At 44.6% G+C, this 26,393-nt stretch overlaps 5 protein-coding genes across 5 annotated transcripts; 2 read left to right on the forward strand and 3 right to left on the reverse strand.

Moving 5' to 3' along the window:
• Nucleotides 1-35: 35 nt before the first annotated feature.
• Nucleotides 36-2,882, reverse strand: MELLADRAFT_45062 (uncharacterized protein; the record flags this gene model as incomplete). The annotated part of the gene is made up of 11 exons (XM_007415010.1): nucleotides 36-507; nucleotides 576-646; nucleotides 715-796; nucleotides 860-1,061; nucleotides 1,120-1,274; nucleotides 1,349-1,466; nucleotides 1,538-1,955; nucleotides 2,026-2,123; nucleotides 2,205-2,274; nucleotides 2,347-2,379; nucleotides 2,581-2,882. The coding sequence occupies 11 exons, from the start codon at nucleotides 2,756-2,758 to the stop codon at nucleotides 304-306; spliced, it is 1,629 nt and encodes a 542-aa protein (XP_007415072.1).
• A 358-nt stretch (nucleotides 2,883-3,240) lies between these two features.
• On the reverse strand, nucleotides 3,241-4,530 carry MELLADRAFT_117737 (uncharacterized protein; the record flags this gene model as incomplete). The annotated part of the gene is made up of 2 exons (XM_007415009.1): nucleotides 3,241-4,339; nucleotides 4,425-4,530. The coding sequence occupies one exon, from the start codon at nucleotides 4,317-4,319 to the stop codon at nucleotides 3,423-3,425; it is 897 nt and encodes a 298-aa protein (XP_007415071.1).
• A 972-nt stretch (nucleotides 4,531-5,502) lies between these two features.
• Nucleotides 5,503-9,606, forward strand: MELLADRAFT_91944 (uncharacterized protein; the record flags this gene model as incomplete). Its single annotated transcript, XM_007414960.1, has 4 exons — nucleotides 5,503-6,997; nucleotides 7,087-8,087; nucleotides 8,162-9,537; nucleotides 9,591-9,606. 4 exons carry the CDS (start codon nucleotides 5,503-5,505, stop codon nucleotides 9,604-9,606), a joined length of 3,888 nt encoding a protein of 1,295 aa, XP_007415022.1.
• Nucleotides 9,607-9,621: 15 nt separating this feature from the next.
• MELLADRAFT_72933 (uncharacterized protein) lies at nucleotides 9,622-10,667 on the forward strand (the record flags this gene model as incomplete). Its single annotated transcript, XM_007414961.1, has 2 exons — nucleotides 9,622-10,114; nucleotides 10,194-10,667. The coding sequence occupies one exon, from the start codon at nucleotides 9,662-9,664 to the stop codon at nucleotides 9,959-9,961; it is 300 nt and encodes a 99-aa protein (XP_007415023.1).
• Nucleotides 10,668-24,229: 13,562 nt separating this feature from the next.
• On the reverse strand, nucleotides 24,230-24,928 carry MELLADRAFT_91946 (uncharacterized protein; the record flags this gene model as incomplete). Its single annotated transcript, XM_007415008.1, has 2 exons — nucleotides 24,230-24,538; nucleotides 24,854-24,928. 2 exons carry the CDS (start codon nucleotides 24,926-24,928, stop codon nucleotides 24,230-24,232), a joined length of 384 nt encoding a protein of 127 aa, XP_007415070.1.
• Between the last annotated feature and the right edge of the window lie 1,465 nt (nucleotides 24,929-26,393).

Genomic DNA, 26,393 nt, shown 5'->3' on the forward strand with positions numbered 1-26,393 from the left:
TGAGCATGATTGTTTTTTAGAAAACATCACACTTTGGAATTTACAAACGCATTCACAGTATTGCAATTGGTTGACGGGGTAGCAGAGCCAAATATGTATCGAGTAGTAACAATTTTATGTGTCGGTCATAAGCACTTAAACAGGGTGATCAATGTATCTGGCTCAACTGTCAATGGGCTAATCTGATGAGATGTCAACTAGTTTAAAGGGGCAAAGGTAAATAATCTAAAAATCTGAATTCTTCAATTTCATTTTATTTGCAGTGTAGAGTAGAGTAGTATTGACGGGGGAATGTACTCAAAATTACTCATCCTTCATCTCAGCTGCTAATTTATCAGCCTTGGCCTTAACATCATCAATGGCTCCTACCATGTAGAAGGCAGCCTCAGGAAGGTGATCATGGTGACCAGCAAGGATACCCTTGAAGGACTCAATGGTATCTTTGAGAGGAACTAGTCGTCCTTCGAGACCAGTGAAAACCTCAGCGACGGCGAAAGGTTGGGACATCTGTTTGGTGGAGAGCCTTTCTCAGCGTGTCATGTGGTTAGAGACAGATGGAAAAATGGTGAACGTACGAATCGTTGAACTTTTCGGGCTCGCTCGACTGTCAATTTGTCATCTTCTGACAATTCATCCATACCCAAAACTATTGTGACGATAAAAGACCAATCAGTCACCTTACAGTCAGTGGTGGGCAAGGCGATAGAGACATACTGGCAATGATATCCTGGAGACCCTTGTAATCTTGTAAGAGCTTCTGGATAGCGGTGGCCAAGTTGTAATGTTCCTCTCCGACCTTGATAAGTAAGAATAGATCAGCATGAATGTTCAAAGGCGGAGTTCAAGGCATTTGACATACAATACGGGGGTCAAGTAGACGCGACTTGGAGTCGAGGGGATCGACAGCTGGGTAAATACCAAGTTCAGAAATACCTCGGGACAATACAGTGGTGGCGTCCAAGTGTGCGAAGGTAGTTGCGGGGGCAGGATCAGTCAAATCATCGGCAGGCACGTAAACGGCCTGGACGGATGTGATGGAACCCTTTCGGGTGGTGGTGATACTGTAGGCCAAGACAGATTAGGCGATGTCAGTCGAGATAAAAGAAGGAATTCACTTACCGTTCCTGCATACCACCCATATCGGTACTGAGAGTAGGTTGGTAACCGACAGCAGATGGGATACGACCCAACAAGGCAGATACCTCGGAACCAGCTTGGGTGAATCGGAAAATGTTGTCAATGAACAAAAGCACATCTTGTCCCTCTTCGTCACGCTGATTGAACAAGAGATGAAAGTAAAAAAATCAGTCTCCACAAAATGTCCCCTCGAACAAGATCGAAGACGTACGAAATATTCTGCAAGTGTCAAACCAGTCAAAGCAACACGGGCACGGGCTCCTGGGGGCTCGTTCATTTGTCCGAAAACGAGGGCAGCCTTACTCTTGTCGTTCTTGAGCTGGATGACACTGTATATGGAAGGCAAGACAGCATGGTCAGCGGTGTTCAACAAAGTATAGAGTAAGCAGTGACAACATACCCAGTTTCAATCATTTCGTGGTAAAGATCGTTACCTTCACGAGTACGTTCACCGACACCACAGAAAACGGAGTAACCACCATGAGCCTTGGCAACGTTGTTGATCAACTCTTGAATGAACACAGTCTTTCCGACACCAGCACCACCAAGAAGACCAATCTTTCCACCACGAGCGTATGGTGCAAGTAAATCTACGACTTTGATACCGGTAACAAGCACTTCAGGAATTGTCGATTGATCAATGAATGATGGAGGCTCGGCGTGAATAGGCATCTGTGTCTTGGTGTTGATCGGTCCACGCTCATCAATCGGTTCACCGATAACGTTCATGATACGTCCCAGACACTCAGGCCCGACTGGAATCTGAATGGGAGCGCCAGTGTCAATAACTTTTTGACCACGGACGAGACCTTCGGTACCTGTGATCGATGGATGATGGAGGTGTGTCAATCAAAAGATCGTCATGTTTACTCCCCTGAAGGAACTTACCATCCATAGCAATTGTTCTGACGGTGTTCTCTCCCAAATGCTGGGCGACTTCAAGAACCAAACGCTGTCCGAAATCTTGAACCTCGAGGGCGTTAAGACTGTATAGTACATGATCGATGAGTTAGTGAGGGCACCACACCCGGCAAACGATTAACACAATCAAAAAGAACTTGACTAACATCGGAGGCAAGTTCTCGCCATCGAAAGAGACATCGACGACGGCACCAATAACAGTCTTGATTTGACCGACTACCAAGTCAAAAAAAGTGTTAGTGCAAGACTTGGACCAAGATTTCAGAGATGGCGACTACTGCAACTTACTTTGACCCTTGGCCTCGGTTGCGTATGATCGAGCTGAGAACGTCAAGGAAGTGAGCAAGAGTCAGTCAGTGATAGTCAGAAAAAGGGTCTGGAGAGAAGTCCTCAGTAGTAAATTGGTGATCGGAAGATCCATGTGATCGCTCATCAAGTTAGTTGGTAACACTTTCCGATCTCGATCACCTCATATTGAAAGATAGAAAGAAGCTTGACTTGAAATGAACACAATCTACTCACTTTGATCGACTTGGGATTGAGCGAACTTGGGGATAGCGCATTTCGAGATGAGTGGGGTGACATTAGGCTTGCTGAGAGTAGCAAGGCTACGAGAAGCGCCTAGAAGGGCGTTGTTGGCTCGTCGAGCTTTGGTGGCAGCCCGAGGGATGGCACGCATAAGACCGGAACCTCGATGCATGATGGGATTGAAGGAAGTGAGAGACAGATGGTGTAGTGGATAATGTTTGGGTGGAATTGAAGTGTGACCACGAAGAAGTGGAAGGGGGAAAGGGAAAGGGAAGGCAAGGAAGAGCTGATGAAGCCTGAAGGAGGAAGTCGTCAGTCAATCAACTTCAATACAGCTCAACCCATCGGATCGAGTCAAATAGGTTTCGATAAGTGGAATCTGTCGGAAAGTCACGTGCTGCTCAATCACCTAGAAAAAACTGCTGGGGTACGGCTAAAACCGTTTACATACATTCACTGTCAATGGCCTGTCACACAAAAACTGACATCGCTATAGTAAATTCCTCAACTCTAAATCCACACGTTTGGTCGCAATCCTCACGTGTGGCTTTTCAGGGAAACGTGGTTCACCTTTTGTAGGGGGCAGCTCTCAGGTGGAGGGTATTGCAATGTATTCATGAATCAAAAGATAGTCTTTATTATTGAACTCGCACACTGCAAGAAAAATTGAATACTAAGATCCTTGATATGATGTTTTCATAAGAAAGATCAAGAAACACAATGACCGATGATAACAGTTTGGAAGAGATATGTACATTTTTAATCCTTGTTTTTTTTATACGAATCTCGTCGCATCTTTTTTGATTCAAATCAAATACCAATAGAAACAAAGAAAATCATCTGCTCCCATATGACTGGCGGACATCATGATTCATTCTTGTTATATTACCTTTGTTATTGACACTCATAGTCAGACCAACATATGATAATTCGTTTAGATCTTCATTGCCTGTTTGAGTTTGAGGACTTGAGATAGAACCATAAGATTCCCTTTGCTTACTAGCTACTTCTCTATGAACAGTTTTAGTATGACGAACAGGATGATGAACTGGGATTTTCATACCGTATGTTTCTCGTTGCAACATGGCCAATTCTGTGTCAGTTTGCTCACTGGGTCTTCGGGGACGAACGGGTATAGGTTGAGCTATCGAGGATCTTGATGCGATAAGATTAGAATCGATTGGATCACAGCGAACAGGGTAATCGAATTGGCCAATCGATTGCCGCATGACCGAATGGTTCTCCAATCCACGTCCACTACGTGAAACAGGTCGTGCGGTCCTTGGACTTTCACTACGGCAAATTGATGATGGCCTAAGATTTCGCGGTTGGTCAGATAAAGGAGGAAATATCTTATCGAAAACCATTCTTCCGCGAGTTTTGGACTTATCATTTTTAGTTGATTCGGGTAAACAAAATCCATAGATATCTTTGCCAACGAATTTAGGGTTTGATGGCTTGGGAGTAAATTGAGCTGGGCGGTTAGAAATTTCTGAATATCCTCGAGATCTAGAAGGTAAGATATTATTGCATCTACCGGTAAAGTTATGAGTTTGTACTTTGGTGTGATTATTGAGCCAGTCGAAAGCTTGTGCCGAAGTGGAAGCCAATGAGCCAGAGATCTTCCGTGTCAAACGTGGGATGCTCTCCAGTGAGATGTTTCCAGGGAGGGAAGCTCTCCTTCGGCGGGTGTTCGAATAGTCGACATTGGTTCTATGGCTGGGGGAGGGCATGGTGGGAAAGTTGTGAAGGGCTTGAAGGTTTTGTGGAGATAAAATGCAGTGGAAGAAGTTGTCAGTGTTTGGATTTAAAGCTTCGTGAAGGTTAATGTGGCAAACGGTGGTGCAGATTCGCTCAAAAGCAGACACCAGAGGTCAATGAATATATAGTAGGCCATCTGCTGAGCTCTTCCCTTTTGCACTGTAGGCATTTTGTTTTACTTGCTCTAGAAAGCAGCCGTTTGGGCCGACGTTGTGACCACTTTTGAAAGCTTAGCTCAACACATCCCTTTGTACCGGTGTCCCTTTGTCTTTAACGAAGTGATGGGTGCTTTTATTCATTTTTGGTCTTCGGAATGTTTATGTGGCTGGCTGTGAGTGAAATGCGCTGATAGAGGCAGTTATGAGTCACTGGCCGCTCCAAATTTAATTGCAGGTACATGTGCTGAAGAAGGCTGAAGAACTGCCATGGGCTCTGTGGAATTTTCTCTTGGCTTACTATGTATGGCGTGGGCGGGTGTGAGCTCATCGAGTTCCTCTTCGAGACCACCGGTGTTCGAGACAGAAAGCTGCACTCTTTCATTCATATGCTCAGATTTACTTCGTGTCCGCCCAACAGCTTTTCCTTTTGCTCACTTGATCAGACCGAGCACTATACGGTGATACGTGATGATCGACCCAAAGGGTTCTCCAAAATGCCTACACTTGATATTCCTTGGACATGCCCATGACCGTGTCCTGTGTTGCAATCCACAAAGGTAGCTCGATACGCTCTTCCTTCCAGCTTCCTCCCGTTTGCTCATTTCCTTTTGCTCAAAAGGCACTTGCGCTATGAAGGGCTTTGGGGAAACCCGTAAACGATAGAAATACTCTTGAGAAATTAGGGCTGTGTGTATACTCAATTCACTCGGTGACTAGCATTGTTATTTAAATAAAGCGCCTTGATGAAGTCTGTGAGTCAGCTTCGGCAAGGCTGAAGGAGGTGGTTCATTCTCTGCTTCCACCATATCGGGTTAAATTAAATCCTTCACTCAACGCACCAACACATTCTATGACTCCAATTCAGCTCATTCGCCCGTGTAGAGAGTTTTGTAAAATATCATCCAGACGGTACAGGATTCGATTAGTCGCTATCAACTTTAACTTGTCTCACAATACCCACCCACTACCCTTCTGAGTTTGATTGTCATTGAAGAGCATGAAACGAGCTCAGCTTGAGAGAGATCAAGTATCACATGTCATAGCTTCACTCCCTTATACCAAAGAGTCTCAAACCATAGGCAGCTCGGTAGATAGTCAGAAGAATAGTTTTCACCTTGTAGCTCGACGTCCTACATTTTCTGAACGCTCCGATAATGAACCTCGACATCCTTTCACTGTAACAGAACGTGATCCTCCGAGGGCCTTATTATTGTCGTCATCTTCATCAAACAACAAAACACATTATCCTTCATCGCACTCCCAATCAAACGACCGTATCTCCCAGTGTCCAGCACCCAATTTCGACAAGCGGAATTATTCACTCACTCAATCGGTTTCTTTTCTTCCTCCAGAGGTCTCATCCTCATTTCCTGACATTCTACAACGTACTCAGGCTTGGGCATCTGCTTCTGCTAATTCTTCTCACTCTTTGAAAAATCCTAAGAAAGTCATCATCAGTTCGACTTCTGTTAAGGCTGTAGCCTTTGAATTCGAACGAAACCATATCCAGAAAGCTCGAGATAGTGTAGAACTCAATCTCAAGCAACACTCCAGGTCATCATCTAGGTCATCATTCAGTAGATGGACGGAGGTGCCCCGTAAATCAATGACTTTATCTAATTCAGACTCTACGACGGACATTTCCTATAGTTCCACTTACTATCCAACCTCGCCTGGTAACAAGTTTTTTGAATCTTCTTCCGCCAACGCCCCCGAGAATCCACCATCAGAAGAGGAGGTGGAAATCATCTCTAGCCCTAATCTTTCACGTGGCTCTCATATTGACATGGACGCACCATCATTTCTACATTTTGACTCGCCTGAATCAGTTTTTGTGAATCAAGGCAGTGAAGACTTGAAACTCTCAATGTCAATCAAGTACCCTATTGCCACCACATCGGACTCTCTAACCACCAGCCCATTATTAGCTGCATCACACGAGAAGCCTAATGACTGTTCATCTCAAAGCCTCCTAATCAACACCTCCAATATCTCGCAGAAGTTGACTGATGACCATGCCTCTCCATGCTCTTCCGAAGATTCTTCTCCGACATTCCATATCCCGGGTCACTTCAGCGCTGATGCAGTGTCTGTGGTTGAAGATGAAGTTGAAGACGACTGGGAGGATGCTGAGGACGACGATGCTCTGGGGGCCAATTCCACACCTGTCAACTACATCAACACCGCCCTACAAACCTATAATTTTGCGGCGCCTGCATCTTCATCTTACATGCCAGATGCTACGAAGCCTATACAAGAACTGATTTGTGTTGAAGTCAAAAGGCGGAGTCTCACCAGCACCCAAAACCGGCACTCGCCCCATATAGCATCTACTCATCGCCCGAAACTACGAAACAGCGTAGTTAGCATGCTGAGCATTGCCAGTCGCAGTAGTGCCGTGAGCCTCGGTGCAACTGACGACGGTGGTGAATTTGAAGACGCGGATGATGAAGCTGAATGGATGGACATTGACGGCGGCGGTGCCTACGAAGGTAAATTGATTTTATCTTTTGCATGCGTGAATCCAGTCTTACAATATAATCCGGCTAGATGGCTAACTTGACGATCTTATCCGCCCCAGATCTAGATAAGGCCCAGGAAATCACTCGAGAGGTTAGCCGACAATTGATCATTGATACAGCGCAGGCTTTACAAAAGGCCACAGAAGCTCGCCACAGGTACTCAGCTCTAACAGAAGCGCATCACGCCAATGATGTAATCTACACGCCTATGGCTGGTCCGCTGAGCAAAAGAACATCAACTCAGGTTCCAAAGGACTTTTTCAGTAGGTATGATGGTGTACCCCGGTCAAATAGCATCACTTCCTCTTCCGCGGTATCCAGTAGGGGATCGCGTCTCAGTGATCGATGTGATTGTGAAGTACATGATCGGTGCGGGTGTAGCAGTCCATCTTCTCAACCAAGAGACTCTGTGAGCAGTCGAGGAAGTCGAAGCAGTAGAGTGATGCTCTTTACTAGAAACTCGAAACCTACTTGGGTTGCTAGATCAGAAGAAGCAGGCGAATTGGGTCCGATTGTCGAGGTAGAGAATGGATCAGATGAACACACCCGAGTCTTATCGGAATCTCCCTCTACGCTAGAAAGCTCTCCTTCACAAGGTTCTGTAGACCCGTTGACTGGTCAACCTCGTTGGCGGCCTAGACCTTTGTTTCTTAAGCCTGCTAGAGTTAAAACGCCACCTGGCCCTGCAAAGCGATCAATCCATGAAAGTCCATCTGGTTCATCTTCCGATAACGATCCCACCAATGGAAGACAATTTTCAAGACAGCATCGACAGCTGTCAAAGAGTCCCTCATTCTATTCAGCCAAAGAATCTACTATCCATGGATCTGCTCCTTCTCCCCGACCTACTTCATCCGAATCTTCAGCTACTTCTATCAGCCGTGAGACGGCAATGACCCAATCTGAAGTTCTATGGCCATTCCCTCCCTCCACTAGCTCTAGCTCACCTGCTGGTTCTTCCCATTTAAATGTCCGTATTGCTCAGTCACCTCAAGATACCACAACCCGTGTCTCGCCCGAAGGGAAGATGTATCTGTCTGTCAATCAACATGTACGGCCGGTGAGTACCAGACTTATTTTCCTTTAGATTCGAAAGAAACCATTCACCAAACTGACTCTTTGTGGTCATAACAGCATACAGCCAATGTCACATCGTCCAACCCACCCAGACCATTTGGAACAACTCCACCAGTCACACTAAGACGTCTTCAATCACTTTCCAGTGACCGATTACCTTTGGTAAATTTAAAAGATCGAAAACCAATCAAGTACAGTACCCGGAGTAATTCCAGAGCTGGTCATCAATCCAACAGAAGCAAATCAACACGCATACAACAGAAAAATAAACTTGACCTGTCTGTTTTACCAGAGATTGTGGATTCTGGAGCACCGGTTACCCGTGCTCGTTCAAACACGCTCTTCGATGCGTCTTCCGTAGCTACTGGCCTTCTATCTCGCTCTGGATCTACAGAGCTACATTTTGGGCTATCAAATGAGACTGATGAAAAGGGTACTCGTGTCAAGTCTCGAAAGAACATCTTACGACCTGATAATTCTTCTGGATGGACAGTTTGCGATCCAGAATCTTTGTCAGAAGAAGTTTTGGATCCTTTTGCACGCGTACCCGGGGTTCTTGTGCGACCTCATACAGCTAACTCGATCCGTCGTACTCAGACAACGAGTTCAACATCTTCCCAACATACTCACAGAGGAAAGCGACGCTCGCTTACTGGGGCTGACTCGAACAATGCATCACAATCAGATAGATTGGAAAGGCTTTCATTGAAGAAAATCTCAGCCTCCGCAACTAATTTACGAGAATATCCCTCAGACGGTTACAGACCCGATTCTTCTTTGACTGACGAGGTTGGCCAAGGCTCCGAAAGTGGTTCCGAAGACTTATCAAGACCTGCTTTCCCTACTCGACCAGTCCGACCCCTTCGAATGGACGAGGATCCTTCGGCGGCACAAGATGGATCATTGGACAAGCCAAACATCTCTCCTCGTGAACGTAGTCAAACCTTCGGTCGGCATCCACGTAACAACCCATCGCATAAACCTCCGGTGATGGTATTACAACACGGAGAACATGTTGAACTTCCCCTTCCGACCGGCGTGAGTATGAGTAGATCAGGAGTAGATGGGTCAGACCGTATGAAACATCATTTTAATCTCCACAGAGGTGTTCCGGTCTCTCCGATCTCTCCTCCAACCCCCGAACCTGGACGAGATGAGGGACCGATGAAGAACCCAGTCTCTAGACCTTCATCTGGGGGACTTCAACCTGGATTGCCTCATAGCCCTCGAGAGATCTCGTACAACCTCAAGGATTCTAGCCCATCTCAGTTGTCATTGTGGCCCTCGTGGTCCGGTGGACCTAAAAGCCCACAAACGGAACCAAGTCCAAGTCCAACACTCTCCACCTCCACCTCTACATACACCTTTCACTCATCTTCTCGGGCTCGCCTCTACTCTCACGGGAACTCGACAGTGATGGAAAGTGCTTATGAGTCAGATGACCTCCCTCAATTATCTTCATCAACCCAACTTAACAAGGAACCAGAGTGGGAGAAGGGTGACCACCGTTCGGCGGGACACAATGATGCTTACCCATCAGTCGAACAAGCTAACGGGATGAAGTTATTCTACTCTGACAATAAACAACCTTCGGTGATCAATTTTAAGCGAGATTCCGCTTTGGACAAGATGAAATTACTAGATGTACAACGAGATCCAGTCACCGAAGTAGAAGATCGTCGACCTGCTTCTTTCATCATTGGAGGTAGAACCAAGTTAATCTCGGGGCCTATCAGACTTGATCAAGCAACTCAAACTGAACTTTTATGGAAGATGATCAATGGAACAGTATCTTCGGATGGGAGATTATCATTCGGTCAGAAGAAGAAGAAGAGGGGATTGAAGTTCAGACTTTGAAGGTAGTCATCTGGGGAGAGAAAAGGAAAGATAGTTGCAAAGTGATTTTGAAGGAGTTGATTTTGTTTTCTTAGCTCGATTTGTTCGTTTCAGGATTGTAGTCATTTATGTATTTTGTTCTCTATCCTCTTACCTACTTCTTTTTGCTGATCTGTGAGTAATATTCTTTTTTCTGCGCGCATGTTTGAAGACTTTGATTTGAGCTAACATGATTCTTTTTTTGAAACGACAGGTGGACCAGGAGATGGATAATTTATCCAACCTTTTTTTATTAATTCATTACATCTGTTTTCATAAATCTTTCAATTTATTGTTTTATCGGGTAACTTGCCTTCATCTATATTGACATTAAGAATCATCGACCGATAATAAAAAAATCCCTTTTTTCCCTCTCTCAAAGAAGCAACAAAACCAAATAGAAACTATTAGTTTTATTCTTCTTTTGCTTCATTCATATAATTTATTCTTATTTTTGATTTTCTTCGTCACTCCTTTATATGTTTTCTTTTTGCTGAAAATTTGTTTATGAAAGAGGTCATTTATCAGTAGAAGAGTTGCTCAAATGTCTTTCTTCTTTGTCTGTTTTGGCTTTTGTCTTTTTGATTTGTATGTGTGCGCGGACTTGATGATCTGATTGAAGTGTTCGAACAGACTACCTGTAACGGCTAATTGGCTAAACAATAAATACTGACTCAATCCATCCTCGAAAAATCTTCATTGTTGAGGTTCCCTGAGGAGAATAGTAACACTTCGCCTTGGCCGCGTGTGCTGAGTTGGGTAGGCCATGGTTTGTGCTCAAACCATCAAACTTTGTGTATCTTAGAGCATCCACAGCCGTGTGGCGTAAACCGTGTCGTACGGAAATTTAGGGCAAAAACATCCACAGCCAATGCCCTAAATTGTCACGTAGCTAAGGGCATTTCCACCGTGCGAGCCAAAATAGAAGAAATTTGTTCTATTTCGGCTTGCTCCCTAAATTCATCCGTACCTCGCTTTTCCCATAAAACTCCCACTTCCTCGCCGACACTCCCTGCAGTCATCCCCCTTGATGATCAATAGCCCATAACTCACCTTGCCAAATATGCTTCAAGCCGTACTGTACGGAACCACGGCTGTGCATCAGTTGAAAATCATGCCTCAAACACTTCCCTAAATGATCCGTGCAACCCTCCGTACGATATCGATTTACGGCACGGCTGTGGATGCTCTTACTGCCTTGCTGAGCTGAGAGGGAAATATCAAACTTAACAAAGTCCCTTGTTTTTGAGCTGTACTGGCCAGCTCAAACGAGGGACTTACGCGTAAAGTCAAAATTTTGGCGTGAGATCGGCCGGGGCTTTTTGTCAAAATCTAGTTGTCTTATAAAACTTTTTTTTGCAATTATAAGTTTCCTGAGCCCAAAAATGAAAAATGTGAGCCTCACTCTTGGCTACAACCTCACGGTTGTAGTATCCCAATAACATGAGTTGTGCTGAAAATAAATGAGAAACTTGGTGTTTCAATTACGCCCAAATTTCAACTTTTAGACGCGGAGCAGCCCAAATTACTTGATTTTTGACTTTGGTCACTGAAAGAAGTTCATGCATATCTACAGAGCCACTCATCATATTTAGAAGCGGAGAGTACGAGGCTATAGAGACACCCAGGGTGCACATCTTTCAATTTTGGGCCAGGCAAATTTATAATTGTAAAAAAATGTTTCATAAGAAGACTAGATTTTGGGCAAAAGCCCCGGCCGATCTCACGCCAAAATTTCGACTTTACGCGTAAGTCCCTCGTTTGAGCTGGCCAGTACAGCTTAAAAACAAGGGACTTTGTTAAGTTTGGGGAAATATATGCTCAATAAATTATACTGTTATTTTTAATGGTAACATTTACGGTACTCAAAGCTGTGCATAGTTTTGTGTGTATAGTTTTTTTGGCCCGAATATACTTTTTTTCACAACTATACACGACCTGGGCAAAGTATATTTTTGTTGACATTTTAGCCACCAGCATCTGATCAACAAACACAGATATACATATGGGGTCCTCAAACAAACTTAACAAAGTCCCTTGCCAAAGGCCCGAGCCCCAGCAAAGGACCTACCGCATAAACTGGAATCCTTGCGTGAGAAGTGAGCTGTATTGGCTCCAAGTTCTCTACATCTGTTTGTTTTTTTTGTCTCTCAATAAACATGTCTTGCAACAAAGAAAGAAGAAAATGGCAGGGGACCATTACATATGTACCAATTGCAACCTCCTTTCTATCTTGCTGGGAAGTTATCTTTTTGAGTAGTTGAAGATCAATTGTTTTGACCGCTTTCTGAGAAATACAGGCTTTGAGTCAGCTCGCCGCTGCTGAAAAATGAAAACAGACCCATTTTTGATTCCCCAGTAGCCCAAGTTCCAGACCAGATTTGGGGGAGCTTGCAATTGGCTCATATGTAATGAATATTTGCCACCATCCTTTTATTTAGAAACAAATTGAAGAATTCAAAGTAGTGTTTTTTGTGCCAATACAGGCTATTTCTCACGCCAGGATTCCGTTTTATGCGGTAAGTCCCTTGCTGGAGCGCGGACCTTTGGCGAGGGGCTTTGTTAAGTTTGGTCCTCACTTTTTTTTTGCGGGGAAAAAAAAGTATATTTGGGCAAAAGAACTATACACACAAAACTATACACAGCCTTAAGTACCTTAATTGTTTAAATTGGGTGCAATAAGTGTGGGATGTGAGTTGGGCAATCAGGTTAGGGTTAGGTTTTAAAGGTGTACTGCATCAGGGTCCAACTATACTTTGGTTAGGAGTGTTCCTTTTACTTTCACTTAAGTATAAATAGAAAGATGAAAGTAAAAGGAACACTCCTAACCAAACTATGCTTGCACCCTGATGCTGTTACAGATGGTACAATGTAGTTATGTGTCTGATGGGATTTGAACCCATGACACTGCGGGAAAAACTCTGACGCCCGCCGGGCTTGCGCCAACGTGACGTGAGCCACGGGTTGGCCCCATTTTGAAGCCAACCAAATTTCAAACCCTGGCTTGACGAAAGCCATGGGTTTGTTGAAGTCAGCCAGACCATACCCAAGATCCATCATCCAACCCAGCCAAAATCGGATCTCACCACCCTCATTCACCCAAGAGCGTTTATGATCGACACTGCCACCTTACCAAGAACAATCAAGAACGCCTGATCCTGTCTACATTGGTAGAATCCTCACACTTTGCGACTGACAACCGAGGAAATCTAATCACACTTACGTCTGGCATTACTCTCACCACACAAGAATGTGTTTCGCAAGTCAATCAGACTATAAAGTGGCCTGATTCCTTCGTACGTTCCATTCTTTTTTTGTCCTAACTATATCCAACTTTTCAAATCACTTCCCATCTGTTATGGACAGACTTGGGGGTTTTCGGCGACGAGGGTCAAGGGAGTTCTGGTGAGGATTTGTATCTATTACCAGTCTTCCTATGTGGATTGTCGGATGAGGGAAAATCTGTACAGGCAATGTATCTACAACTATAAGATGGTTCTCGAGCTTGTGACATGTAATGTGAATATGTCACTCAAGTGAAATAGAACCAGTTCATAACATTATCCCCCCTTTAATGCCCAAGCTTCCTCTTGCAAGCTCTGCATTCTTTCCACGGGCTGCGTTAAAAAACCCAGTGGGAAAAAGCATAGCCCTCTCACTTCTTCCGCCTTCTCCTTTTGTACTTATTTGTTGCGTCGGGATATTTTAAATTAAACTCATTAACTAAATCTTGACTATTCTTGAGGTTGATTTCGGGTTCCCATGAATTGTTTTCCTTGCCAAATCCTTTCCAACTCACAAAGTATTCCTTCTTGTTGTACCTTCTTCTACAATCTAGTATCTCGTTGACTTCCCATTCTTCTTCATCCTGTATTATGATTGGTTCGACTGGGGGTTGTTTTCGTTGATGTATTGTATCCGGGTTATGTTTCCTGAGTACAGAGACATGAAATACAGGATGGACGCTTTTCATGGAAAGAGGGAGATTCAATTTATAAGTAGAATTTGATATCTTTTGGATAATGAAGAAAGGACCTAGTCATCTATTTTCTAATTTTGGGCTTGGCCTAGTTGTCGAAATGTTTCGTCCGTTCAACCAGACTTGGTCTCCTACTTCCCATCTTGGTGTTTGTTGTACTCTTTTGTCAAATTGTTCTTTCATCTTCTCTTGAGTTAATTCTAAACATTGATTTAATTCAGATTGCACTTCGGCGAGTGTTTGCATCCTCTTCTCTACTGCTGGCACACACTGTTCAGCTGATGGTACTTTGTTGAATGATGGGTTAAATCCATAGTTAGCTTTAAACGGTGAAATGCCCGTGGATTCATGGTCTTTGTTGTTATACGAGAACTCAGCTGTGGGCAGTAGACTTTCCCAATCGTCTTGTCGATATTTAACGAAATGTCGTAAATATTGTTCGATTACTTTATTGACGATCTCGCTTTGACCGTCTGTACGTGGGTGGAAAGCGGTTGACGGGTGAAGGCGTATACCTAGGCGTTTGTCAATTTCTTCCGTGATCTGTGAAATGAAAATACTACCCCTATCTGAGATTATCGTCTTGGGAGTTCCATGAAGCTTCCATACGTTCTTCATCATGAGATCTGCTAGGTCTTCAGCCGACATTGATTCAGTACAAGCAATGAAATGACTCATTTTCGTTAATCTATCCACCACGGTTAATATGCTGTCGTAGCCGTTTGATGCAGGGAGGCCGGTGATAAGGTCATATGAGATATCCGTCCACGGGCCAGCCGGTATCGGTAATGGCTCCAGAGTCCCAAAGGGTTTCTGTGTGGTTGATTTAACCCTTAGACAAGAGTCACAACCGTCCACGTACCTGTTGACGTACGCTTTCTGAGATGGCCAGATGAAGCTTCTCCTGACCAATCCGAGAGTCTTTGCTCGACCTGGGTGGCCCGCAAGCAATGAGTCGTGTCTGCTTCTTAGTATTGAGTATTTGATGTCGTCGACGTCAGGTACCTCTATTCTACCTTGGTTGTAGAGGATACCATCTTGTACTTTGTAATGCTTCAAAGCTGCTTTCGTCTTGGCTGATATCGGGTTCAAGGTTGTGTTCATCAGTTCCCCTATCCTGTCACACTCTTTGCTTGCGTCTCTGATTCGTTGTATAATTTGATCATCCGTAGGAATGTCCGGTGCCTTAGTGTCAGTTTCAGCGATGCCCAATACATCCACCTCAAACCAGTGCTCAGAATTGTCGAGTGCAACCAATTCATCTTCGAAGAACCCCTCTACGCTAGCAAGCTCGACCGGGAACGTGTCTGGGCCGATGTTTTCGGGTCTTAACAACTGGCCAAAGGTCAATTTTTCCTCGTTAGTAGGCGCCAGGTCCGGTCTTCTAGATAAGGCATCTGGTTTGGTAGCTTTACTGCCGGGTCGGAATTTAATCACGAAATCGAAACAGCCCAGTGTCTCCGCCCATCAAGCCTGTCTGCGGGTAAGCTGCTTGGTTGTCATGAAAGACTCCAGGTTACGATGGTCCGTGTAGACTATCACATCTAGGCGGTTGGGGTTTCCCTCCAGGTAGTGGCGCCACTCTTTGAAAGACGCGACAATCGCCAGTAGTTCCTTATCAAAGATCTCGTAGTTCCTTTCAGCTTGGACTAGTGATCTGGACAGGTAAGCTACTGGGTGGAGTTCTCCATCGTCCTCGCTGCGTTGTGATAGCACTGCTCCTAATGCAAAATCGGAGCAGTCACATTCCAGAGTAAACGGCTTGTATGGATCGGCTATCTTCAGTACGGGTGCGGTGGTGAAGGAGGTCTTCAGGCTCTCAAAGGCTTTTTCGCATTTTTCATCCCAGACATAGTGCGCGTTGAGCTTGGTCAGATTATGAAGTGGTCTTGTGGTTCTTGAAAATTGGTCGATGAAACGTCGGTAAAAATTGGCGAATCCAATGAAGCGTTGGAGTTCAGATACTGATTGGGGTGCTGGCCATTCTTTGACGGCTTTCACTTTCGTCGGGTCCATTCTGATTTTATTCTTAGAGATAATAAGGCCAAGGTATTCAATTTCCTTCTTCGAGAACTCGCATTTTTCGGGTTTCAGCCAGAGTGTATGCTTGGATAGGACGTCAAGTACGCCATCAACAGCGCCTTCGTGATCTACTTTAGGCTTTGTATAAATCATAATGTCATCCAAGAAGGCCGCGGTGTCTTTACCTATACGTCCCAATAAGATATCTTGAATAAAGTATTGGAAATAACCAGGGGCGCCTGTTGGCCCAAAAGGCATAGTCAGAGGTGCAAACTGGCCTTGTTTGCATATAAAGGCCAGTTTATCCTCATCACCCTCTGCTACTTGAAGATTACCGTACGCATTGCGCATATCAAGCTTGGTAAAGTCTTCGGCATCCAGCAAACTGTCGACTAAGTCCATAGTCAACGGTAGTGGGTATTTGTTCTTGACGGTTAGGGCGTTGAGCTTACGGTAATCAAAACAAGGGCGCAGATTGCCGTCCTTCTTCCCTGTGAATAACACAGGGGCAGCCCATGGCGAAGTGGTTCGACGGATAGTCCCGTTGGCTAAGCCTGAATTCACCAATTCCTCCAAAGCAGCGTCCTCGGCTGGTGATAATGGAATTATCCTGCTAGCCTGCGGTTGAGCTCCTGGTATCAGTTCGACACGAAAGTCGTAGCGGCGTCTCGGGGGTAGGCGTTGGGCATTGGACTTCCTAAACATGTGTAAGTGCCTATGATACCTAGACGGGACAATTTCCTCTAGAGCTTTGACGGGTTCGAGTTTCTTTTTGTCGGCGGCGAGTCGTGCTGAGGTTGACCAGGACGTCTTGGCTGCTGTGACCTGGATTGATGTGTTATTCAAGGGAGAAACAGGCTTGCCAGCTGTTCGGGTTGAACATGGGTTGGAATCAGTAATAAACTCACATTGCGGGGGCGTTGATATATCTAAAAAGACATTAGCCCCCTCGTCACTGTTCCTTGCGTGCCCCTGAGGCTCCTCCTTGGGATCGTCGGGGTTCTGTGGCGGGACGGACGAGGCCGTATTCACTACGGCCGCAATGCTCGTATCCGGGTCTTGTGTCGTGATGTGTTCGTGGTTTTCGTTGTTCGTGGTGGGTGTAATCGTGATAAGGGGGGAACTATCGGGAGATAGAGGGTTGTCATCTGTTTCAAGGTGATTAGGATTAACTGGACTCTCGAACTCACATTGCGGGGATGCTAACGTGTCAGAATTGACACACATCCCCTCGTAATTGTGCCTAGCGTCCCTCATGGGGTCCAACGAGTGGCCAGATAAGGGTGTTTTCGGCCAATACGAAACCAATGAAGTGGTTGCAACGTGAGTCTCGGCTGGGTGTACCATACTTTTACTCCAGTCAATCAGGTGAAAGTTTTTCTTGATCCATGGCATGCCAAGTATGCCGTCGTACGAGTCTTTGAGTCTTGTAATGATGAATGGGGTCGGTAATGGGTCGGATTTGATAAAAAGGTGGGTCTTGAAGGAAGATCGGCTCTCAGAGCCGTCGAATCCAGTGATCAATTGGTCATGTCGATCAGCACCGGCTATCAAGCCAGCGTGGTAGGCAAATGATTCACTGAGCACATCGTGCGTAGCACCTGAATCAATGAGGAACGTAGCGGGAAATGTTTGGGACGGTGTGGCTCGGGGAATTTGGGACATGGATAATGTGGTGTGTAAAAAAATGCGTGGGTCGTTTGTATTGCACAAGTTCATTCTACTAGATCCCACATTAATTGATGACAAATTCTCCAGGTGGCTCAGGATGGGCACAACCTTCAATCCTGAGCTTCTCCATTTTTTGAAGTTTCAGCTCGTCCTACTCCTTCTAAACTACTGGTATGATTCACCCTCTGATTACTCAACTCTGCGACTTTAATTTCCAATCCAGCTATTTTTGATTGATAACCACCTCGACCCTTCCCTTTCCTACTAGCTCTACGATCGGGACATGCGCTGGAGATGTGACCCTGGCCATTGCAGCGGAAGCATAAACCCGCTCGCATACGTCGTGCTCGTTCCTCTTCGGACAATCTAACGTAGGCGGCTGATAAATCCATGGCATTGGGGTCTGAGATTCCTGCACTCGTGCTTGGCGTATGGAAGGTTGGGTTGGTCGCGCCGTGTAATTTACTGTCTATCTTGATAGCTAAATTAGTGATTTGTTCAATTGACGTGAAATCCTCTTGCGTCATAACCATTGCCACTCTAATCTCCTTTTTCAAACCTTGCTCGTATTGACTAATGAGCTTCGGAGTTTCCCAGCCAGTAGAAGTTGCGTGAATGTTAAATTCATGGGTATACGCGGCCACGGTGGTCTTCTGCGATAAGTTTCGCAGCGCGCGTTCCGCCTTCGATTTCTTCTCAGTATCGAAATACATAGCTTTAAAATTTGTAACGAAGCGTTCAAAGGTTACGAGGTGGGCGGTAGCGGGGTCGAATAACTCCTTTGTCAAGGGTTGCGCCCAACTGCTGGCTGCTCCCGTGAGGTAAGACAGCGAGAAAACCACCTTACTTCGGTCGTCGGGGAAGAGGTAGGGGTGTGCCAGCATATAGAGCTGGACTTGACTCGCAAAGATCTCTGCGGGTTCGCCTCGAGCGCCGTTGAATTTATCGGGCGTCGAGACTTTGGGGCCCTTCAGGACCGGTTCAGCTGGTGGTGGCTGTGGCGCAGTGGGTGGTTGAGTGGCTGCAGCAGGTGCAGATGGGCCTCGGGATTCCAACGCCGCTAAACGAGCTTCGGACTGCTGGTATCTGGCTTCAGCTTGTCCTCGCATCAGGCGTTCTTCAGCCAATGAGGTGGAAAGCTCCGCAAGCTTGCGTTGTATGTCTTCGAGAGAGGTCATGTTGGTGTCAGACATATCGATCTCGCTACCGGTAAGGCTAGAATCGGCGTCGAGAAAAGGGATCGGAGTTTCACTATCAGAGTCCTCCTCCTCTAAAGGAGCACGGTAAGATGGAGACGTGGTTGCGTTTGCTAGTCCAGGGATCACAGTTGGGATCGACAGAGTTTTTAGTAAGTAAGATAAGGTTCTGGTGGATTCGGTTTCAGCGTATGCAGATTAGTTAATAAGGTTTTCGATTTCGAATAGTTTCTTGGGTCTTTTCAACTTTGAATTTCTGAGATCTAGATAAGGTTTTCTAATGAGGTCGAGATTCGCTAGTATTCTGAATCTTGAGGTTCGGTTTTCTTTCGATTTAAGTCAATTCTACTTGTTTCTTCTTGGTGATCTATCTATAGTCCTTGAGTCTCGTCTATAGATCCGACAATATGTTATGGACAGACTTGGGGGTTTTCGGCGACGAGGGTCAAGGGAGTTCTGGTGAGGATTTGTATCTATTACCAGTCTTCCTATGTGGATTGTCGGATGAGGGAAAATCTGTACAGGCAATGTATCTACAACTATAAGATGGTTCTCGAGCTTGTGACATGTAATGTGAATATGTCACTCAAGTGAAATAGAACCAGTTCATAACACCATCTATACCACTTCACACTTATATCACTCATTTTGTTCATTGCTTCCTATCCCCATCAATTGATCGAAATGTCTTTAGTTCCTTTCACCCAATCTGAGCAGAACGGTTCCCAGAAACCTACCACTGGGCGTTCCCAATTCAATATTCAAAACGCCATTTCTCAGGCCCTTGCGACCCAAGGCCAACAGTTCCAGGCCCAACTACAATCTCGAGATTTGATGATCAACAAGTTATTACACAAGTTAGAAGGAAGCACAATGTCAAATTTCAATACTGCATCAGCCGGCGCATCCACCTAGGGCCAACGGTGGCTTGCTAAGCTAAGGATTTTTGCCACCTTGGCTTAGCTTAGCTAGAGGCCGCTAAGGAAAAATCCGCTAACGCTAATCTTAGCGGATTTCCGCTAACGCTAAGCCATTAGCTTAGCGGGCGTAAAATGACACCCGCTAAGCCAATTGATTGGCCGCTAAACCGCTAATAGCGGCTTAGCGGCCCTTTTTTGCACTTAAAACATGTAATTTTTTGATAGCTAAGCTCCCGGCTTAGCTTAGCGCAGACCCGCTAAAGGAAAAATCGAAATTCGATTAGCTTAGCTTGAGTGCGCCAAGGATTTAGCGCTAGCTTAGCGACAAAAAATCGCTAAGCTAATGCACCGCTAAGCGCTAACTTAGCTTAGCCGTGCCACCGTTGCTAGGGCTGTGACCCAATCCTGAGAGTTCAGGGCCGGCCCCGGGGCCAAATTCAGCCCTGAGTGAGCCCGATGACCTCTGAAAACTGCTCAGGGCCAATCAGGGCCGGTGAGAGACTGGTGTGAAGGCATTTTTTTAGCAAAAAAAGGGTCGGCACCCCGGCCGGGTCGGGTGCCCGAGCCGCCTGAAGCGCTCACAGGGCCATATTAAGCTGTCATCAAGCAGGATCTGGATGCCCTGGGGCGCGTACCATCAGCTCTGTGAAAGACGTTGGGCAGAGCGGCCGGGCAGGGCCGGGTCTGGGTCACAGCCCTACTTCCACCAGCACTTCTCAGAAAAAATCGGCTCCGCGCAAATATGTAACCATTGGCACAGCAACACCCACCAAAGTCCCGAACAGGGCTGTATCAGAGCCACCCCCCTCTATATCCAAGTTAAGAGCTACCTCCAAGGCTGGCACAGTGCCCCCGCTCACAAGTCCTCCAAGGAGACAACCCCATCAAGTGTTTGTTTTGGAATACCCAAAAGACTTTGACAAGACTAAGGTGATCATCCTCAATTTGTATTCCGCCTCTCGTGTAGACGTATTCATTGTTTTTTCTTCCAGGCTGCCTTTGAGATTCATATCCAAGTGCTCTGGGGAATGTTGCAGGTCAAATTGGTCCCGCCACCCGCTGGCAAGGGCAGCATGCAATTCTTTGCTGCCTCTTATGACAATCTCAAAGCGGTGAAGAGTGCGATCAACATTGCTGCAACTCCCAGCATCATTGCTAGGTCTCAAATCCAGACCCTCCGCAACGCTAGTATGGGCCAAATCCGAGTGGCCTGCAGAATGATTACTTTAGACACGCAAGCCATCCTTGCAATCCACATGGCCCTCTCCAAGGCTGGGCTATCAGTCTGGGGCCCAGACTTAACCCAAAGTCACGACTCACTCTTCAACACCACCAATTGTTACATTGCCATCCAAACGTTCCAAGAAGTTTCCTCCGGCCCGTGCTACCAATATCTACAGGTTAATGCAAAATACATGGACGACATTGGTGTTCTTACTTCGGCTTACAACCACTATGTTCATCACCTTTTGGCCACCAAGTTCAAGAGAGAAGTCAGAACTCCAGGACGTTTGGCCAAGGCTGAGAATACCAAAACAATATCTCAACGTTGTCAAAGGGTAAGTGATTTAACTATCAATTGGTTTTTCAAAATTCTGACATGTCTCCAATTCAATTCTCAGCTTGCTGAAGCACGCAAGGAATTCGCTTGCAAAAACAATTTTCCTCAACGCTACAAGCTTATCATAGAACAGCCTCACACTCATAGTGATGATGAGTTCGATCCAGAACATAAAGTCCATGTCATCAAGACCCTAGTGTACTGCTCCGCCAACGCCAACAATTTTTTTTGAAGGTTAAATTCAATGATGGATCGTGTGGCAATCATGTCTGGAAAGATAACTCAGCGCCAACCCTGTTTACTTCCAATGGTTCCTGTGGCTTCAAAATTCCTGGCTCCTCCACTTCAACTCCCAATCGATTATTACAAACCCAGCTGGTTCAACACCCTCACTCCTTCACAAAAGGAACAAATAGTCAAGCATAACCAGGTTGCTTTATTACCTGACGCTGCCAAGTCTTTCATTCCAGCTCTGAATGCTCATCCATCTGAAAAGTTGAGCGGTTGTGATTACAATAAAAAGTATTACTTACGTTTGACCCTACCGTATCAAATCAACACCCCAGCCGGTGACTCTGATTCTGAAGGTGGCGATGGACCGGTGTTCTCCAACAAACCCTTGCATCAATAAGACATGAACAACTCTATTGACTTGCAGGCCCCAAGTGAAGGAAGTAATGAAAAAGGCAAGGGTACTGCCAAGAACATCTTCTTTGCGGTTGGTGACTATGGTCAACTTTATGACAAAGACAGCAAAGACAGTGATTGGGGAAGCAACGGCTTCATAGATGAAGACAACAAAGATGAGGAAGATGCCCCTTTTGATACAATTGGGGATCAGCCAATGCAAGACTAGACTTATTTCTCGCTGCATAGTATGTGTGTGCTTTTGCCTTGCCTTGATGAGTGTTTTCCATTGTCCGTCTCTACTCAAATGTGTTAATTAAATAAAAGAAATAAAACCAAAAAAATTGTTTCATTATCCCTTTGTTCATCTCAATTGTAAAATCTGTCCAGAAAAATAAAAATAAAATAGTTCCATATACAGTTAAATGTTCCTTTCAATCGTAAAATGTTTCTACAAAAGCTACAAAATTTTTTCCTATTGAGTATGATTTGTCTTGTTTTCAATGAAGTTTCTTGAAGTAAAACTGTGAGCACACATGATACAATGAGCATTATTGCCCGGGGGAGCAGAGAGATTTTTTTTGTTTGAACATTTTTGTTGCATTTCTCGGACTACACAATAAGACAATAAGAGAAAGAAAATGTATCACAAGGAATAATTATAAGAGACAACATAAGAGAAAGAGTGTCAGGAGAGAGAAGGAACAAAGTATAGATTGGAAGTGGAACAGCAACTGCAAAGGTTAGTGTTGAATCCTTCATCATTATACCACCTTCAGGTAAACCAAAAGTATGAGCGAGCAGGAGACAATTAGCTGCAACTGCAACTATATCCCTTGCTTCCAGGATCAGAGTTGATTCTGGTTGCAACGTGCCTATCACACATCCCATTAAGTGCACGTAATACCTGAAGTATTGAGATGGACAATTCAGCCTCATATTAAAAACGTCAGTAATTGGCTCAACAAGTGCAGCCTCTTGAACACCACCCACCCCGTTCTCAAACCGATAGACCTGCTCAATCATAGCAAATTGCTTCCTCCCACCTTCCTTCTTATAGCACATGCAGTTGTTAGGTTTTTTTGGGTAAATGCCAAATGTGTGCGTCTTTTTATCAATCAATAACCTAGAAATCGGTGTTGCAAAAGGCTGGAAGATCTTTGAAGCCGAAGGGTGTGGGTAGTTGTTGTAGTGTTGCAATTTGGGATACTGAAGCTTCATTTGGGCAAAGAGTTGTATGTACACATCGTTGGAAATGTGAATGGCTGATGTGTCCAACGCAGGTTCTTCTTTTTCTAGAATAGGTACCAAGTAGTCTTTTGTGAAATTTTGAAGAGCGCATAACTTGAGCATCATGTTCCCATCAATCTGAGCTAATATGTCAACACAGGGTTAGTAAACATCTTGTGGTAGTATATTTGAATTTGTAGAACAGTCACTTACACAGCAAATGATTGGTTTTGAATTTTTGTAACAACCCATTGATACGCTTGCCAGAAAACTCTGAAACTTCCATCAACGGTCCCCAGTACTTCATCATGTCTGGTATGTGCAATGCATAGTGGTGGTTTGGAAGGCTGTTGATATTGTTGCAAAACATTGCCAAAGTTGCTCCATAAATCACATACATTTTGCGGAAATCATCAATGTTATCTTGAGAGACTTTCTTTGCAAAGAGGAATTGTGTGCATCAAACTAAGCTGGTGGTATTACGGACAATTGTATGGCGATTCGAAGTTGCAGGAAAATCTTCTACATCAAGCACTAGAAGCTCCAAGAGGACCAGCGGGATAACATACAGGAAGAGTGACTTCCCCTGACTCTCTTTCAACTTACTGTGGGAAACGTTGCCAAGGTTCTTTGGGATTGGCTTCACGCCAGATGGCAATATCACGTTTTTCAGAAGCCGTCGTATATCGATTAACTCGCATTCTGAAAAAAGACTTGAGTCTGTCCCTTCCTTGAGATCAAAATCTTTGGCCCAGTCCTCCATGACCACTTCATCATCATCTTCAGTACCATCATTGTCCATATCTTCTTTGATCCATTCAGTTTTACCCCGATATTTCTTATCCTTCCCTTTGAAGCCCCATCAATGCCGGACGTGGTGTTGGAGGACCCCCTCCAACCAGTTATGCATGATACCAATGGGTACATCATTAACTGGATGTTGATAATTCAATGAATTGAGACAAGAGTGTCGTATACCATACTCCTTCAACAGTTTGCCTTTGGCATCCAGCGTCCTTGCTCTGTTCCAGGCTTCTGCCTGTTTCAACACTTCTTCCTTAGTCCATTTGTTACCAAGGAGAAGACCCGCTCTTTCTTGCCGGGTTCAATGGCCCCACAAGCAGAACTGATTGGCTGAGTGTGATGCGTAGCCTGCACACTCGTGAACGGCAACAATATCACCGATGAGAGTGAGGAGTCTAACACAAACGAGTCTTCCTTTGGGGAATTGGATAGTAGAATTCCTCCCTCTATACCTGTTAGAGTATTACTATAGAGACCTAGACATACAATTCCTATATGATTAATTGAAGAATAAGCTACCAGTTGCTTAAAATCTGTCTGTCTTAGACACTCGTAAAATCAGGGGTGATAAAGGTATAATAATAAATTGTTTATAGCTAAGAATTCGAATTCGAATTATCTATATCTCGGATTACTTATACTTCCACACCTTCGATAATTCTAGTAAGTGCTGATTCTTATCTACTAATATTTGTAGGTCAAACATTCCCGGCCTAAAAGTATAAATATAAGTATAAATACAAGTATAAATATAAGTATAAATATAAGTATAAGTATAAATATAAGTATAAATAAAAGTATAAATATATGTATAAGTATAAATATAAATATAAATATAAATATAAATAATTTATAAATAATTACCACTCTTCCGGCAATACAGGGGTTGGCAATCAAGTTTTGAGTTGATGGTGGCAAGCTTGGACAGTTCAGAGCCATGACACCAAGGGATTCCTTCTTTCCAGTGATCTTGTTTCCACGCGGGTTGAACCAGTCGACATAGAGATTCACGACCAGATCAAGAGTGTTCAAATCACACCGCGGGAATGAATAGGTGTGAAACGCGATTGAGGAAATTTGCGGTGACAGGGTCTGCAACTTTCCCCAATCGCAAATTGCGTTCGCAATTCGTTCGCAATTTGTTCGCTAGCCATCCTCAAAACCGCATATGTACAGGATACAACCATACATATCCAGAAGCCGGCAATGTATTCGATTCATTCAGCTTGAGGAGTGTACGTGTGGATCTGCGACCGGTCTACATACGCTCCTTGATAAATGTGTCCAAAAAGGTCAAGCTCACTATTGCGCCTATTATACTACGGACCGTTATACTACAAAATGTAGCAGACAAACGTTCACATTATCACCAATGCCATTTAAGTGATGTGGCAACAGAGCAGGGTGTCAAGAGATGTGATAACAGATCGAAAAGCTGGTTATACTCAAAGAAACATCCAAGCCAAAACCACGAATTATGGTCATTTTTGCTTCAAAGATCTCATGATTGACTGTTCTGCCTTCAGATCATGCTATAGCATTACATCCAAATTGATGCCCTCAGGCTCCAAACTCATGTTGCTGTCATATTTGTTCACCCAGTTACTCAGCATCAGACAAAGTGATGGTATCACAAAGGCTTCTCAATAGATTGTTATAGATGGTCTTTTGTGACTCAAAGTAAGTTGTCTTCTAGATTCCACACAAGATGCATGACTTTTGATCAGATGGGATTGAATATGAAACAACCGCCGCCACGCAATGTAGGAAGACCCTAACGCTTTTACAAAAGCACAACCTGCAAAAGCGGCGAGCACAAGTATAACATAGAAAACAGAAAAGAACTTGTGAATCAATAGTTTGTCAACTGGCGGGATACAGTTGACCGAACTGATTGAGATCATCCTTGACCAAACCGTGTCCTCCGAAAACAAATTAAGTGCGACTTGATACATCCGCTGACACATTGTCTCAAGACAGGTAAATCAGCACTGCCCACATTTGGATATCATTCCTGTACTTGTGCGGTCTCGAGGGCGCACAGCGAACAAATTGCAAACGAATTGCGAACGCAATTCTCAATTGGGGAAAATTGCGGACCCGGTCACCGCAACTTTCCTCAATCGGGTTTCACACCTATTGATGTTATGGTATAATGGAAGTAAGTGTCAAGTCCATCACGATATCATGGTGTGCTCTTTCAAGATGTGGAAAACAAGTAGTGCTCAAGAAGTGTTAGAAGGGTGTTGGTTAAGTGTTTTGTTTGATTGTGTTGAAATTACTCAAAGGGTCAGAAGAATCGGTATCAGGACAGATTGAGAGAAAGGGGGCTTACGGTTGAAGTACTAATGATTCTTACATTCCTCTTTTGGGAACTCTAGTTGTCACGTTTCTTAGTCCTCAT

The sequence above is a fragment of the Melampsora larici-populina genome (assembly GCF_000204055.1).
Source record: "Melampsora larici-populina 98AG31 unplaced genomic scaffold MELLAscaffold_47, whole genome shotgun sequence".
NCBI lineage: Eukaryota > Fungi > Basidiomycota > Pucciniomycetes > Pucciniales > Melampsoraceae > Melampsora > Melampsora laricis-populina.